This window comes from Homalodisca vitripennis, chromosome 1, assembly GCF_021130785.1.
Source record: "Homalodisca vitripennis isolate AUS2020 chromosome 1, UT_GWSS_2.1, whole genome shotgun sequence".
NCBI classification, from domain to species: Eukaryota; Metazoa; Arthropoda; class Insecta; order Hemiptera; family Cicadellidae; genus Homalodisca; species Homalodisca vitripennis.
Genome location: NC_060207.1, coordinates 179,415,458 through 179,431,365, shown reverse-complemented (window position 1 = coordinate 179,431,365; position 15,908 = coordinate 179,415,458). Strand labels below are relative to the sequence as shown.

Genomic DNA, 15,908 nt, shown 5'->3' with positions numbered 1-15,908 from the left:
TGGGTCCGTAACTTTCTGAAATGGGCAGGCATATGGCTGACACTATCTTCCTTCACAAACTTGTAAATAACACTTTTTTCCAGTTCTGAAAAACTGTTGCTAGAAACACTACCGAACATCATAAGAACAAACAGTGTAATGGCGCGTCTTCACAGAGCACAAAATTACATATCAGCCATAGCCCTAATTAGCTGTATTTTCCCCATATTTTTTAGGCAGAAGAGCGCAACATTTTTGTTTTCATTGCCATAATAAAAGTAAACACATTTATACTAACTAGTGATTCAGAAAAAAACAATCTGGACACTAGCTGACGTTGGACCGACGGACAGTTGCAGAGACGCCTTCAGAACCCTAAAGATACTGACTGTGATTGGATTGTGCACCTTGGAAGTAATAATGTATGCTGTTGGAGAGATCAAAATTAGGAATTATAACATCCACTCCTAAAATACCAGAAATGCAGGGCTGTACACCCTCCCAGCTAATCACCTGACGCTGTAGAGAAGAAACCATCTACATTAGATGCAAGATTTTCAACCAACTACCAAGATATCTGAAAATCAAGAGGGGCAGGGAACTGATGTCTGCACTGCACACATGGCTGTTGGACAGACCACTCTACTCCATCAAAGAACTGACATCATGAATACATCACAACAGCACCGACAAACACAATGTTCTATTAAATAGTAATTATTTTGATACTGTTTGAAATCTCATTGATTATAAATAAAGATAATTCTGATTTTTATTTTCAATCAGACAACATTTTTGATCAAATATTACATATTTCAAGCACATACAAACTCTTATTATCCCCACTTCAAATGCTAAGCAAGATATTTAAATTATGTGCAACCAATTGTTGTTTTTATAAACATTTCCTTCCTTAACATTTTGAATTGGTTCATTACATTTTATTTCATTTGATATGTTTTTATACTGATGTATATTCTAAACTTAAGTGCTTCTTTCCCTATCAGCTGGCCAGCACAGTAAATAAACCCCTGCAATATATTAAAAAAAAATATGTACTTTGGATTGAAAGGCGAAGACAACCCTTTGAAAAACTATTAAATCCATTCAAATTAAAATTGTTATAACCCTGTATGTTTTTCTTATATAAACTACACATAATCACAGTTATGGTGGTAAGGGTTTATTAAATGAGCTCCATTTTAGTTTTTGCTTAGTACAGCATCTGAATTGTCACAAATTTCACCCCAAGAATCAGGAGTCCATGTCCGTCTGGACAGTCAAAAATTAGCCAGTAACAGTGATGTTCAATATGAACTCTTTACATTGTTTTGACATCAGATATATCTACACTAAAAATAACTGTCTGGTTTACCCAACAGTCATCCAGTGTAGTATTCTAGTTGAATAGGTAGGTTACGAGAATGGAGAGCTCTTTTTTAATCTAGGTGTCTTAATGTCAAAATGATGCAAAATTCGTTTTGAATGTATTCATCACCAACTGTTATTGGAACTCTCCAGGTAGTCCTGGACTCTAAATTCCAAGAGGTATGTCTGTGACAGTGTCAGATGTTGCACTAAGTGGAAGTTGAAATGGAGTTAAACTCAACATTTGAGTTGTAATTTTAGTATTAACAACTTTCTGTAACTATAACAAATAAGATAAAGGATTAACGACTGTATTAAAATTTGATTATTAATTTGACTTAACCTCACTCAAATCTTAAGAATGAACAAATAATTTTCTTTTAAACAAAACATGTTAAAATTTGGTTACCAAGCATTTAAAAATCAGCCAAACACTGTTGCTGCCATATGGCAGCGGCCCCAACCGACAAACTGGATAAAATGTTTCACACATGTGTTAGTTATTTCTGAAAATAAAACTTTAAACCAACAAAATGGAACACCATTATGTTACTGACACAAGATTTCAAAAGACACGTGTTGCAAATACTGGGCCAAAAGTCCGTTTACTGTGAACAAGTGATGTTGGCATGTGGGGTGAACTTAGATGACACATTTAAGAGACGTGTTGTAGTTTGTCCACAACCTGGCTGTAATAATGAATTACATCTTAACAGAAAAAATATAGGATGTAAGGATGGCAAAATACAAGGCAAGCAACATGCCAAATAAATTACAACAACAGCCATTTCAAATAACATATATTCACCAGAAGAATAAACAGTACAACAGAACATTTTAGTTTTTAATATAATTTAAAGGCACAGTTTCGGACGGAAATTGTTCATTTGTGAATCATGAGCAATATTCTGAGAACCAATAGATTTATAGCTTAAATCTATAAACAATTCAAAAGTTAACTAGGCATCATACTGGGATTATATGTTAGTTACTCTTTCTCTCAAATAGCATTAATATTTTAATTTCAACACCTTTTAAGCTCAAGGCTTAATTTAATTCATAATTTAATTATTTAGTAAAATTAACATAGTATTTACATTAACTAATTTGAATCACAGTACTGTCATATAACTTAAAAATTGGAAATGTTACAGCATTTTTATACAATCACATAACAATATGAATATTCCACACTGAACAATTACAGGGTGCAGTAGCATCTGCTAATAAAAACAGGAGACAGTTATACTTTAAATAAATACATTGTACTTTTTTCCTACAATTGAAATTTTAGACTTTAATATGGAGATTTATTCCATAGTTTCCAGTACATCACAGGCTATTTATATATTGTATTTTTATACATTCAAATATACAGATTCAATTTTCTATGACGCACAGAACAAAACATATATATTTTTGTGTAATGAAAAATCACGAATAAACTTTAGACACACATTTTTATTAATTGATGTACAAAGAGTGTTTTTAAAAATAGAGGTGAATAATTTAGGATGCACACATTACAACAAAAAATTCCATATGAACCCCACCATATTTTATGCTACTTGGCATAAGAGGCATACTTTTCTACAGAACACAGGTCATGGAAATTAGAAAAATAGTAAATTTAAATAGCTGACATTTTGAAACCATTTAGAAATTGTCCTTTTCTCCCAGGTTAAGTGAATAAGACAAATAACCATAAAAAGTACAATGCTGTGTCAGAGTTTATGAGTTATGAATTATTAAGTAAAAATACATGACAGATGGGTAAATTCCAAATATGGGTTTTAAAGAATATATTTACACATTACAATTTTTTTTATGTGTACAACTATCTCCTGAATTCTTAAAGAATCCTTTTTTAATACAATGTATAAATTGATAATTCAAAAATATGAATGAACAAAATGGGCATTATTGAATTGAATATTGAAGAAATGGTTCAACATAGATAAATATTCCTCAGTTCACATCAATTTAGAATTTTGTTAAAAAGTTATGGGTAGATAAATATACAATACAGAATTGCATAACTACTGAAAACAAATCTACATTGAAGTATTAATTATGGAGAGTATTTAAATAAAAGATGTTTGTTTAATACAAATCAGGAAGACTAAAAACTGAATTTATTTAACCCCTTAACGGTTTTTGACGCAATATTATGTTCATATAGACTGTGTAAAAGTGTGCTATTGACGCACTGCTGTATTGTTCCTGTTTAATTCTGATGTTTACTGTCATTTTGAAAAAAAAAAGAATTCTTTTTACAACCAGGCATTTTGTAAATAGACTGGTGTTTTCTACTAAATGAGTGTTTGCACCTTGGTGAGTTCGCTGTAGTCACACTGTGCATACAGCCCTGCATGTTTTTGTTGCATATCACACATCCTGGAGTATTTTATGGTTTTATTTCTAGTGTTTATTGTACCATGGAAATGTCTGATACACAAATGGACAATTGACTTTGGCTTTGTTTGCATGATGATGACATGAAATATTTTATATATATATAAAATATAAACAAAAGAATTTGAAACAAGACGCAAAGACAACTTTAAAAAAATTATATATCTACACTCTACAAACCTGTCTCTATAAAAACAGTGAAAAAATGAGTGAAAAACATAATTTTAGGTAAAAAACCTGTTAAGGGGTTAAACAAAGCAATACCATAAATGAAGTTAATATGTTAAATTAACTAAATAAATCACATATATAAATAAATATTACAAGATGAAATGATACAACTTAACAAAACAGTATTATTTCACTAATTTTGATTAAAATTTGATATTTTTTACTTAAAACTAAATAAAGAGAGAGTTAATTTTATTGGAATTTTCAAACATACCAGTAATTATTTATAATAGTAGGGAATGCATTAATTGAATAGTGATAAAAGTTAGTTTAATCTTATAAAAACAAAATAATGCATTACAACTACATATAAGATTACAGCTTAGATACATTTTTACAGTGAAATAAAACTTGAAATGGTTTAACTACAATAAAACAATAATTTTGTGACAATAGACTCTCAGAATGCTGAAGCTGAATTCCAAAGACTTTTGTGAAAAACATAATTATATGGGTTAATTATTTACGTAAAATATTCATAAGTATAATGTTCTTACAGCTCAAATGTACTACAATGTTGACTAATATAAATTTTTATAGTTCTTGTAGAAAATGCTACACTTTACTTGCAACTGTACAACCATGTCTCACCACTACAGCTCGAAAGACTCAATTTTGGACATACTACATTGTAGCAATTTTATTTAGTGTGTATTTAACCCTTCATACGCTGAAAGCAAGTTGTATAAAATTGCTCTAATGCTCAATAAAAAAAAAATAATAATTTTTAATTTTTTTAAAGTTATATATTTTTTTTAGGTTTATTGGTCTTGCAACTGCTGAAAACACATGATAGTTTTTATATTGCTTTTATTTTATTTACATATGAGTACATCATATAAATGTAAATATACACGCAGTATATAAAGTCCAATAAACTTTTCTGAAAGTAGCAAAAGTTAGCCCAACAGTAATTCATATTATTTATACAAAATTAGTAGATAATGAAGGGAACAAATCCCTGACAAATATAAAATATATAAAGAACACAAAATGGTATAAAATTAAAAAAGGCACACTAATATTGGACTTGTGTGTGGTAAATCTCAAAACACTCATCTGGGTGGAGGGCAGGCTTGGCCTCACATAGATGTATAGTTTATCACATTATCAATATGGATAACCTCGCATAACAGACAGCTAAAGCAGTATAGCAGGTTACAAACAATAAACAACAGTACATAGCGGCCGCCGGCAGCTGACCGTCACGCGCGAGTATTTCCGCATAGAGCGTACAGCTTGCTCACTGGCGATGGCGCGGACTGACAAAGCAAACAAAAGCTTCCGTTGTGATTTGTCCCAGCTGTTTTAATGAGTGACGCTTCACATTGCGCCATATTAGATCACCAAATATTCACTCTCAAGCATTCTGGCGGCAATTTGTAGAACTAACGTAAATATATATTGCGTTGTCAGGGGATTCCGCAATCTATTCCGCTTAGAATGTTTCAAGTTAGATTTACTCTGTGGAATATTCCGCTTACAGTGTACGAAGGGTTAAGTCAAGCACCTGATTGTGCACTGGCTCTACAACAAACTGTTTCTGCTGAATTACTCAAACTGTAATAAACAGTATTGAATTTATTGGATGAGTTGGCATAAAACTATACGGTTTATGCTTATGCATTTCATTATATATTTTGTTCATTAGTGTATCAATGTTAATTCTATCATCTAACACAGTTATAGAAATTCTCTGTTCGAAAGTAACCAGGAGACAATCCTTCAACAGAACAAAATTTGAGACAAAAAAGATTCTTTCAAAAATATAAATATTAAATCTAATGTTTTTATAGGTCATATATTAAACACAAAGGAAAATTATAGAGAGAAACAGTTGACTGAACTGTAAAGAATACACACTAGTGAGTTTTTAAATAAAAATCAAATATATGTCAGCTTATTCTGACAATTTCAGTGCTGTTTCAACACACATGGTGAGGCTGTCATTCAATACAGGAAGAGCAAGAAACAAGTAAAATTCCTAAAAATAGGTAGCTTAAAACCTTTTTTGACTGAAATCTTCTTTTTTGTGACCAGTTACATATGCATGGTTTACAATAGATGGCAATACGGACACACACTGCAGTAATTAACACTAAGCTCACATGCTCAACGTGTTTTTAACTAAATGTACTGTTTTAGTAAGGAGGATCAATATGAACATTATTTACAATTTTTCTCCTGTTAATCACGATGACAAGTGTGTGTAAAATAAAATTGGACTACATTGAATAATTTTAACTTCCACCAAAACCATGCTTCTTAGAAATGCCAGACTACCATTCATAAGGAGAGTCTACTGTACTTATTTTTACAAGGGATTTCCAGAAAGTGACAGACGTTCTGGCCCATCGCAATGATTCTAGAACTTACATCTTAGTGTCAAATGTTCCAACATTAAGTATGCATCCAGCTGTGTTAGCATGTGGACTGTGTCCCTCGTATTTTGCTTTCTGTGACACATTACAATGTGCACTGCTATAGAAAATTCTGCCACTGCCAGGTGCATGTTGCCATTATGGTTTTATTGGCAAGAAATCATAGACCATTCGGAATTTACTATCAATTTGTGATGTAGAAAGGAATAATGAGTTAAAGCTGAGAAGTGTATTTTAAAACGGCCATACAAATATTCACAATGAGGACCACAGTCGTAGGCCTAACTTTAATCTGCTACTTTCCGGATAATCCTTGTACATCGAAAGGTGATCTAAAACAGTGATGGAAAAATGAATGGATCATACAATATACAGTACAAATAATTATTCATATATTTCTACAAAATGTCATGGTTACTTGAGATTGCCAAAATGAAAAACTAACTTAATTAGCTTATATGATAAATATTACAATTATTACATTTAATGATGTTTAATATATATTATCAGTACATGTTCTAAAAGGAAAACAATTATATCATGCATATTTTGTGATGAATTATTATAGTTGAGCTACTACCCAGGCCGTGCAACTTGCTTGTCGGCTAGATGGCACAAAACTTGAGACATTACAGAATTCTCACATTCACAACAATAAGAAGGCACTAATATTAACTAATTTGTGACAATACTAAGGAAGAAATTAATTAAGTGTTTTAAGGAGGAATAACAACTTTTGCATAACAAGCTTCAGAAACATTTGGAGACAAGAAGTAAATCAATATATGTATGTGTACATATATATATGTGCACCCGTGTATATATATACACGGGTGCAGATTTTGAAAATTGTACTAACATAAAAAAAATTCAAAACTCCGTTATTTATTAAAACTTGGCATATTTGTTTTTATTTATATAGGGAACAATAAAAATGTCATATAAAGGCTTAAAAACAAATTAAGGTCAACAAAATTAAAGTGTAAAAATTAATATAAAAAATTGTGTATTTAAAAACGTAACAAGTTCCCTCCAACATAAAACTACTCCAACATAAAACTACAAAAAATCTTCTTATTATGTTCTTTTTTTTTTAAATTATGTATTATTTGGTGGAATGAGTGCTTGGCACTGAGAGAGGTGACTTGTCATAAATGCTTGGCACTGATAGAGCCATCCCCTCAAAAGAGCTTGGCACTCAAAGGGAAGTAATTTTTTACTGACTGCTTTGACATATGTTAGAGAATAGCTTATTCTCTTGTTTTAACTGAATCCTAACAGGAAGGCATACAAAAATAAAATATGCTTATACAACACATACATAAGAAAGATAAACAATGTAATTTATTTATGGCTGTAACAAAATATTTTATTTATGTTATTGCTATTACAGTTTGTCGACATTTGGTAATCCTTTATAGCTGCACCCCCATTTTTACAATAATGAAATTACAATACAATGTTTGCATTAAGCTATGTTTTGGAATATTCAATTTATTACAATTCTATTTGATTTTCTTTTCTTCAATTAAGGCCGTTTTAAATTTGAATATTATAGAATAATATTATCAACTGTACAAGTGAAAATGGCAACATTGAAATTCTTAACTAACTTTAAAATGATGAATGTAACAAAATTTTAAAACTAATGAGCATTTTACATTAATGCAGTTTTTATCTTATTAATGACAACAAATGGAGTAAAAATGAAGTATTTTAAAATCCTTATCAATATTTAAAACAACCTTTTAATTACCAAAAGAGTATTTAAAAGTAGGTTGGATGTTTTCCAACATTTCATGATGGTGTGAATGTTCAAATTTATGAATTAATAATAATAAGTTAACATATGAACCATTAAGGTATCGTCTGTACTGGTACCCATCTTGATTATAGACCCATAACAACAATATTAAATCTCAAACATTTTTACATACTAAGTTTGTGCCAAAAATTACGGGAGATTAGCAGTTACCTGTGACTTTGCACACAATTTCGTAGGTTTTGCACCTGAATGACCACTTCTGGTTTGAGTGAATTATATTTTTGCAATGTTGAGTATGTCATCTTTCAACAATCAAGGAAATACGTTAAAAAGTGTATATTTTGTGGTCTTTGTAATTTACTACGATTTTAGTATTTTTTGTACATGGCTGATTTTGCCTTGTTTCACGATTAAGAATATATAAAAGATTAAAGAATATATACTTCTGTCAAAAGAGAACTAAGTTGGGTTTTATATCAGTCTTTGATTTATAGTAAAAGTTAGATAGTAACTTTGTCTTTTTAAAATACATTAACAATGATACTTTGTGTTTGTTTCTTTATAAACTGAAAAATATTTTAAATATTTTAGAACATTTAGAGCTAGGATTGGTATTGGTATAGTTCAATAGCACAATCCAGCGAACTTTCAATGGGAGTCTTCTGAGTCAAATTCTGACCTTCTGATTTTGTGATTTAGGTTATTTTCTATGCTATATGAGTATTTATCTAATTGCTGAAATCTAAAACGGGGTAAGAAATAACAGTTACTCAGTAGAGAATACTCACTGTGAATGTAAACAAATTGAAAATAAAACACAATGGTTACCCATAACAGTTTATTACATTTTAGATGCTCTTTCAATTAATATTTGATAATTTTAGAGACCAAGATGGGGTTATTCTCTACTACAAAGACCAGTGGGGTGTAGCCCGGAGGGATTTTCGAATCAAGTTATATTCATACCAGGAACCGTAAGAATGAATGTCCATGTTAAATTTCAGTACAATCAGTTGAATAGTTTACGAGTAGAAAAAAAACCAAAGGCACTTTTGACATTTGTAATATTATGGGAGATATATCAGTTTAATGATAATTTACATACATCAAAACCCTCTTTAGTTTTTTATACTGCTATCAGTTGTTAAACAAATATTAAACTTTATTACTTCATTTAAAAAATAAATATTCCACAAAAAAAGTCAAAAGTATATCAGTGGAAAATATTTAAAATGTGACATCCGATGATTCTTCAACCAGAATGCAGGTATAAATGTGTTTGAGATTCAATGTTGTTCCTATGGAGTAAAACTGAAAGTTGTTTCAATACAGCGAGTTTTGAAAATCATTTCATAACCCACTAATTGGTCTATAAGATTTATTGTACAGGCAATAGAAGCAAAATTGCAAGTTTTACAGTGCTTTAAAATACAATTATGTTAATTTGTATAAACAATGCAAAATTATTTAAAGCCAATAAAAGTTAAAGCTATTTTAAATTTTAATAACAAGAATAACAATAATGAAGACCAACATAATGCATAATGTGGACAAAGCTCACAACAATAACTGTGTTATAGTGTTGTCTGTGGGAATTATTAACTACCTTAGGAGGGGATACAATACCACATTAAAGGGGCTCTCCTCTCAAATTTCAGATGGAAGATTTTAGTGATTGTCATCCAACTGACTTCTAATACTGGCATAATCCTCACATTCCACAATAATGTTGAGTTTTAGTATGTAAAAAACAAAATGTGAAAATGTAAAAAACCACGTCAACAAAAAAATCAGAATCTTTAAGAGGAGCCTTCCTGTACCCAATGTTGTGTTAACTAGGGAGTATTGTGTAACATAAGTGCAACTATCTCAGAAACCAATCTTTATAAATTAATGCTATGAAGCAAACTTGTATACAACACTCATAAATAACTGTGCCAGATCTGAAGCATGCAGGTTTCTCAGATTGTTACATTTATGACACAATTTACATCTGGAATTCAGGAAACATTATTTTGGAAAATCAAGATTAATGTATGGCACAATTTCACTATACAATCTGATCACTGGCATACATATTTTATCATAAAATAACTATTTGAGAACTTAAATAAAAATAAAAGTGGAATGTTAAAAAAAATGTTTAACACGAAAAGGGTACATGCCCAACATACGCATTTATGAATAGTAACATTTTGTATAAAATCATTATTAACAATCACAGACGATATACATGTTGCAACAATACACATGTACATGAATAAAAAAAAAACTTTCACTAAAAGATTGTACCCACTAATCTAAAGGAACAAAGTTAGTTAATACACTCATTTCATGTGCAGTGAATCACATAAGCTATTTTTTATGTTGAGTACTCCCTCCATAATGTACGTTCAGCTTGAGGAAAACCAAATAATAAATGGTAATTAAACATAGACATTTTTATGTTAAATAACAATTAAAGGAAAATAAATCTCTCAAAATTGAGCTTAATGAAAAAATAAATTATTGAATAAACTCCCTTAAAAACAAAAAATAAAAGATTTTATTACATTGTTATCTCTCTTATAACAGATTCAAATCCACAGTTCTGAAAACCCACAAGGTTGACAGTAGGTATGAGAGATTAATTTACATAACAGTCCTATACAGCTAGCTATAAACACAACAAAACATATTTCTCTTCTTAGACGTTTTTACAGGAATAAACTTTAAATACAAATCTGCTGGTGAGCCATATTATTGATGACCTTTACTAAGACTAAGTACTTCTACACCAGATTTTCTGTCTCAGATCACAAATCACACAAAAAATGCTCTTAACTGAAAATGGTCAACTTTCGGTGATAATAACATAGAGGATATAAATTATCACAAGATTATTGGTAGACACAGTTTTACAAGTGTCTAGGTAGAATAAGGAAACCTTGTTTGTAATATAGAAGGTTGACCAAACAATGGCTTAGGACAAAATTTCAAATCTTAATCTGCTTCTTAATATTTTAAATTGATGTAAAGATCACACTATCTTAAAATATATAACTAAAATTGTAAATACTTTACTTTCTTGTGTAGTTGACATTAAAATATTTACTTTTGACTGAGTAATTGTAATAAAAGCTATTGAAGACCAAACCAAAGTTACTCTGAGAGGAGGGTGAGGTATGTCTCTACTTAGCAACCAAGAGCCAAGCGACACAGAGCACAAGTCAAGAGGCACAGAGGAGGGCAGTGAGATGGTGTCAAAGGTCAGTGACGGGACCGGACATGGTCACTTGTGGCGAGTGGAGAGACCCTGAGCCCAGGCTGCTAGTAAGAGATTCACTTGTATCGAGAGAGACTGCAGGGGCTGCACTTATAGGGATTTTCTCCTCCAGCACCAAGCCGTTTGGCAGCCTCTTCGTTATCGAGTTGAATAACCGCTCGTATCTGCAATGCACAAATAATTTGTAAATATTCTATAGCAATTCAAACAATATGTCAGAAACAGAATTAAACCGATATGGGAATATGTAATAAGCCTGTATGAGCTGTCTCCTAGCAGCATTTGACGTCTGGCAGTCATCTTGTTCCTCTACTTAAGCAGCTGAAATGAAAGATATATACTTGCCAAAACTCCAAGTTCTGAAATAACCAGATAATGTTCACAGTGAAAAAACAATATAACTGGCCTAAAATTGTACTTTTTAAATATCTTTGGCCAGATTATTTACCTATATAGAGGTCATATTTGAGTTACAGAATTCTATATCAGCTTCAAGTTTGCTCCTGTTAAACAAAACCAACCTGCCCTTGTTGGATCTGTTAAAAAATCACAATATTGCTACATGACACTTGACTCAACACAATGGCGTTTTGTTTTTTCCCTTAGGACAAGAAGCTGAGAATTGAACTTAGTCCTAAAAAGGACTTTGCGCTGCTTCTGGAGTGACAGGATATCTAGATGGATCAAGTTGGGGGTAGGAGCCGCCTCCTGTCGAGATTCATAAGGAAGGATTTTGGCCCTTAAAATCAGTCATGTCTCCCTGGAAGAAGAGGAGGCCAGCTCTGTACCAGCTTCTCTAGTCAAAGTGGGCAGGAGTGGCACACTCTTATTGTCTAGGCTAGCAACTGCCTTTAGCATTTAGACCTATAGACACCTTGCACCCCAATATCACGTCATTAGCGATTAGTGAAGTACTGCTCCTGGACATCTAAAGAGTTATCCACGTTTAAGAGACACATCGGTTTTTACTGTACCCAGTTTAGTTCAACTGGAAGGTATAAACAACCAGCTAGAGTGAAGGTATAAACCAGCCATCGATAAAATTTCTCATTGAAAATGTGGTTAATAGTGAAATTCCATTTCTTGATATTTTGATGACAAAAACAAAAGAAATTTAGAGGAAGACTCTTTCAGTGGACAAAACCTTAATTAGAATTCAGATCGTCCTGATTTAAAAATTGGATTAGTACAAAGTTTGTTTCAGAAGATCGATAATTTGATGACTGATGACAATGACATTTTAAAGGAAAAACATACTACAGAATTTTTTATTTAAAATAACTATCTTCCGTCAATTATTGAATGAGCTAAGACTAAAAACAAAAGTTGTAAACAAACTAACAAAAAGGCAATCCTAAATTATCTCACTACTGTAACTATTCCTTATGTAAAAGGGACATCAGAACAAATTCGTAAAATAAATTCTAAATTTAAAATCCATACTGTTTTTAACCCATTAAATCATCTAAGAAGTATCTTAACAAAATAAAAAATAAAAAACAAACAATAGGAAACCAAGAATGTAATATATAAACTTGACTGTAGATGCAAAAAGATTTTATTGGACAGACATCAAGACCTGTGGAAACGAGACTAAAGGAATATATAATTACAACAAAGAAAACATTGAAAAATCTAAATTAGTGCAACATGCTATAAAGGAAAATCACCATTTCAATTTTGAATCATCGAGTGTAGTTTTTAAAGAATCTTCCTGGAGTAAAAGAAACAAAATTGAATTGCATGTACGACGGTTTTGAACAATGAATGTATTTCCTAACCTTCTGCAAATTTCAGTGAAATTTTTCTACCATTAGAGTAAAAAAAGAAATCCGTTCAAAAATTATGAATTGCAAACCATATTTTTGCACATAATACTACTATAATTAATTTTTTCTTTACAATTAGTTTTAAATTTTATTCCAACTATTTAACATATGTTTTGTTTCTATTTGATATATATGTTTTTGGTTACAATAACTGGATGATGCCTTAACTGGCAAAAAGCCTTATAATATTAAATTGAATTGAGGAAGAAATAAAAATGTCTTCTATATTAGAAGTGATCCCTCTTGGGGAAACACGCTGGGTCTAGTGCAACAGGAGGCTCAATTCTTAGCAAGCTGATTATGTAGGGTAACTGAATGTTTTTCAACGCCATGAGATTAAACCATCAGGAGGCTCAGGATAGCATACATATATAATGCAGCATGAAAAATGCAGTACTGAGTGTTTGCTTACAATATGTTTGTTAAAAAGGTGGATCTGCCATCACATCCAACAGACTTTTTAATCCTACTTAAAATTAGCCAAACAGTGAAAAGATACAAATTAATCCTTTAATATAGAAACTAAGAAAAATAAGCAGAAGACAAAACTGCAAAAATGAAATGATACCTGAAAACCCATTAAGAAAGAGGCGTGTTTTATGAACCATTAGCTGTTAACCCATTGAGGAAGTATTCATTGAGGTCTTTGAGGAAGACCGGTAGCAGCAATTAAATTGGGCAAAACATTTTAAATATTTTTTAGTTACTTTTTATCTAACTTTAATTTACTTACCTAAACAACAGTTTTCATGCATACACCTATATAATAAGGTCAAATATAAAATAAAGGAAAATATTATGAGTAGTTTTTTATAATTTTGCTGGATATTTACTTAAACTTCTTGTTTCATAGGAAACACATATTTTTATTCACTGTATACAAAATTACTCTAAAAATAATAAAATATACTGTACAAGTGTATAATCCAAATAACCTTCATCATGACGTTCAAGTTATTCATCCTTGCACAAACCGTGAATCGGCAATTATTTTTTTGAGCATGGGAAATATTTATGTTTTCCGTGCTTCTATCACTATCACTGATATCAAAATTGCACTCGTAATCACTGTCTAATAACAAAATAACAGAGTTCCGCAGGTTTTTTACAACCATTACAATCACTCTCATATCTAAATAAAAACCAACAACACACCTAACCTCGCATGCAGTAAGCTGACAATCGAAAATTATGACAAAGCACTCAAACAAACAGGTGATTAATTCAGTGCTGCCAGCAACAAAACAAAATGAAATGCATTTTCCTCTTCATAATATAACCAGTGAAGATCATACCAACAATACCTAGCAGGTAATTTCAGAATGAGAACAGCCCATAACAATAAAGAATGGCTAAATATAGACGAAGAGCCCAGGTTGTCGCTCGGCATTCATCCTAGAGCGCTCAGTACAAAACCGGCTCATCTGTCTTCCCCATTGGAAACCTTAACCTAGAAGTACAGATGTTAAATATTACACTTAATGTTAGATTTCCACTATACTTCCTTGAATTAGATCCTTGATATTCTAGAATAATTGTGTGTTACCCAAATAAACTTTTAACTCTCCTGCCATGAGTACTTTATTCATAGTTCACCCTATTTTTCCAGCTCAGCTGTTAAATATCAATATTTAATTTTTATTTTATATTGCACAAAATGTCTGGGTAAATGTGAAGTATTAAATACGATTACAATGCTAAATTTTTACTATAGTAAATTTTAAATCTGTTAACACACTAGTGACTTGTAATGTTACAATATTTTATTATTTTAATAATCTTGAATTCTTAGAAGTAATATTGAACATTGAGATTAGACACTGTTGAGTTTACAAAATACATAAACAATATTTAAAATGAAACAGCTGATACCAATTCACAGTTTGGTATTTAAGTATTAAATATCACAGTACAGTAAGAAAGTTTGTCCAGAAGTTGTTGAGCTTGAAATCTCTACATGGTATAAAGGTGTTGCTTGGTTTATTATTGATTTCCGAACTGGAAAACTCAAAGTAATAGGGGCTACCACAGATCTGGGTACAGATATACTGTAGACACTATCTGACTCTGTCACTCCCCTCCATGATTGTGAAGACACCAGATCAAAAACAGCAATCTTTTAGCTAATGTTATGTAATATTTGTAGGATATTTTAAATGTTTTTACTGTCACATATAAAAAATGTAGTTTACCTTAGTAGCATTAAAAATTACCAAATATTAATGTATTGACTCAATATATATTTTCTGTAAAAAAGTATAAAATCCATACTCTTAATAAACTATAATCAAATCCAATCTTAGTTTATCTATGTGAGACCTACTTGTGCCGTGAGCACTGATGGATAACTAATCAACTGGCCTGAACCTGTGACCCAGTTTACAATAATATGACAGCTGAGGGGTTCTAACAGTAATAGGATTATTTGGCAAGGTTTCAACTATCTCACTTTTAATGTCTCCACGAGGAGAGCAAGTACTTCATAAAAAATAATTCACTTTTATGAATTTAACTTTACCTCACTTTTGAATATACTTAAAATCAAGTCTTATTAATATATTCAAGTCCTACCGTTTCAAAATATGTTCTAGAGAAAACATGTAGTAACCAATAAAACAAATTTATAACCGAAAAACCTTAATGCCTAATCCTCTGTTAGGCACATATCAGATTTG

General features: G+C 31.1%; 1 protein-coding gene across 2 annotated transcripts in view; it reads right to left on the bottom strand.

The window, feature by feature from the left end:
• Positions 1 to 10,661: 10,661 nt before the first annotated feature.
• LOC124352800 (restin homolog) overlaps positions 10,662 to 15,908 on the bottom strand; it is a 36,430-nt gene continuing 31,183 nt past the window's right edge. For both annotated transcript variants that reach the window (XM_046802477.1, XM_046802478.1), the window contains exon 7: positions 10,662 to 11,568. In XM_046802477.1, the coding sequence (XP_046658433.1) occupies positions 11,382 to 11,568 (187 nt within the window). In that variant the 3' untranslated portion in view covers positions 10,662 to 11,381. The remainder of the gene's footprint in view (positions 11,569 to 15,908) is intronic.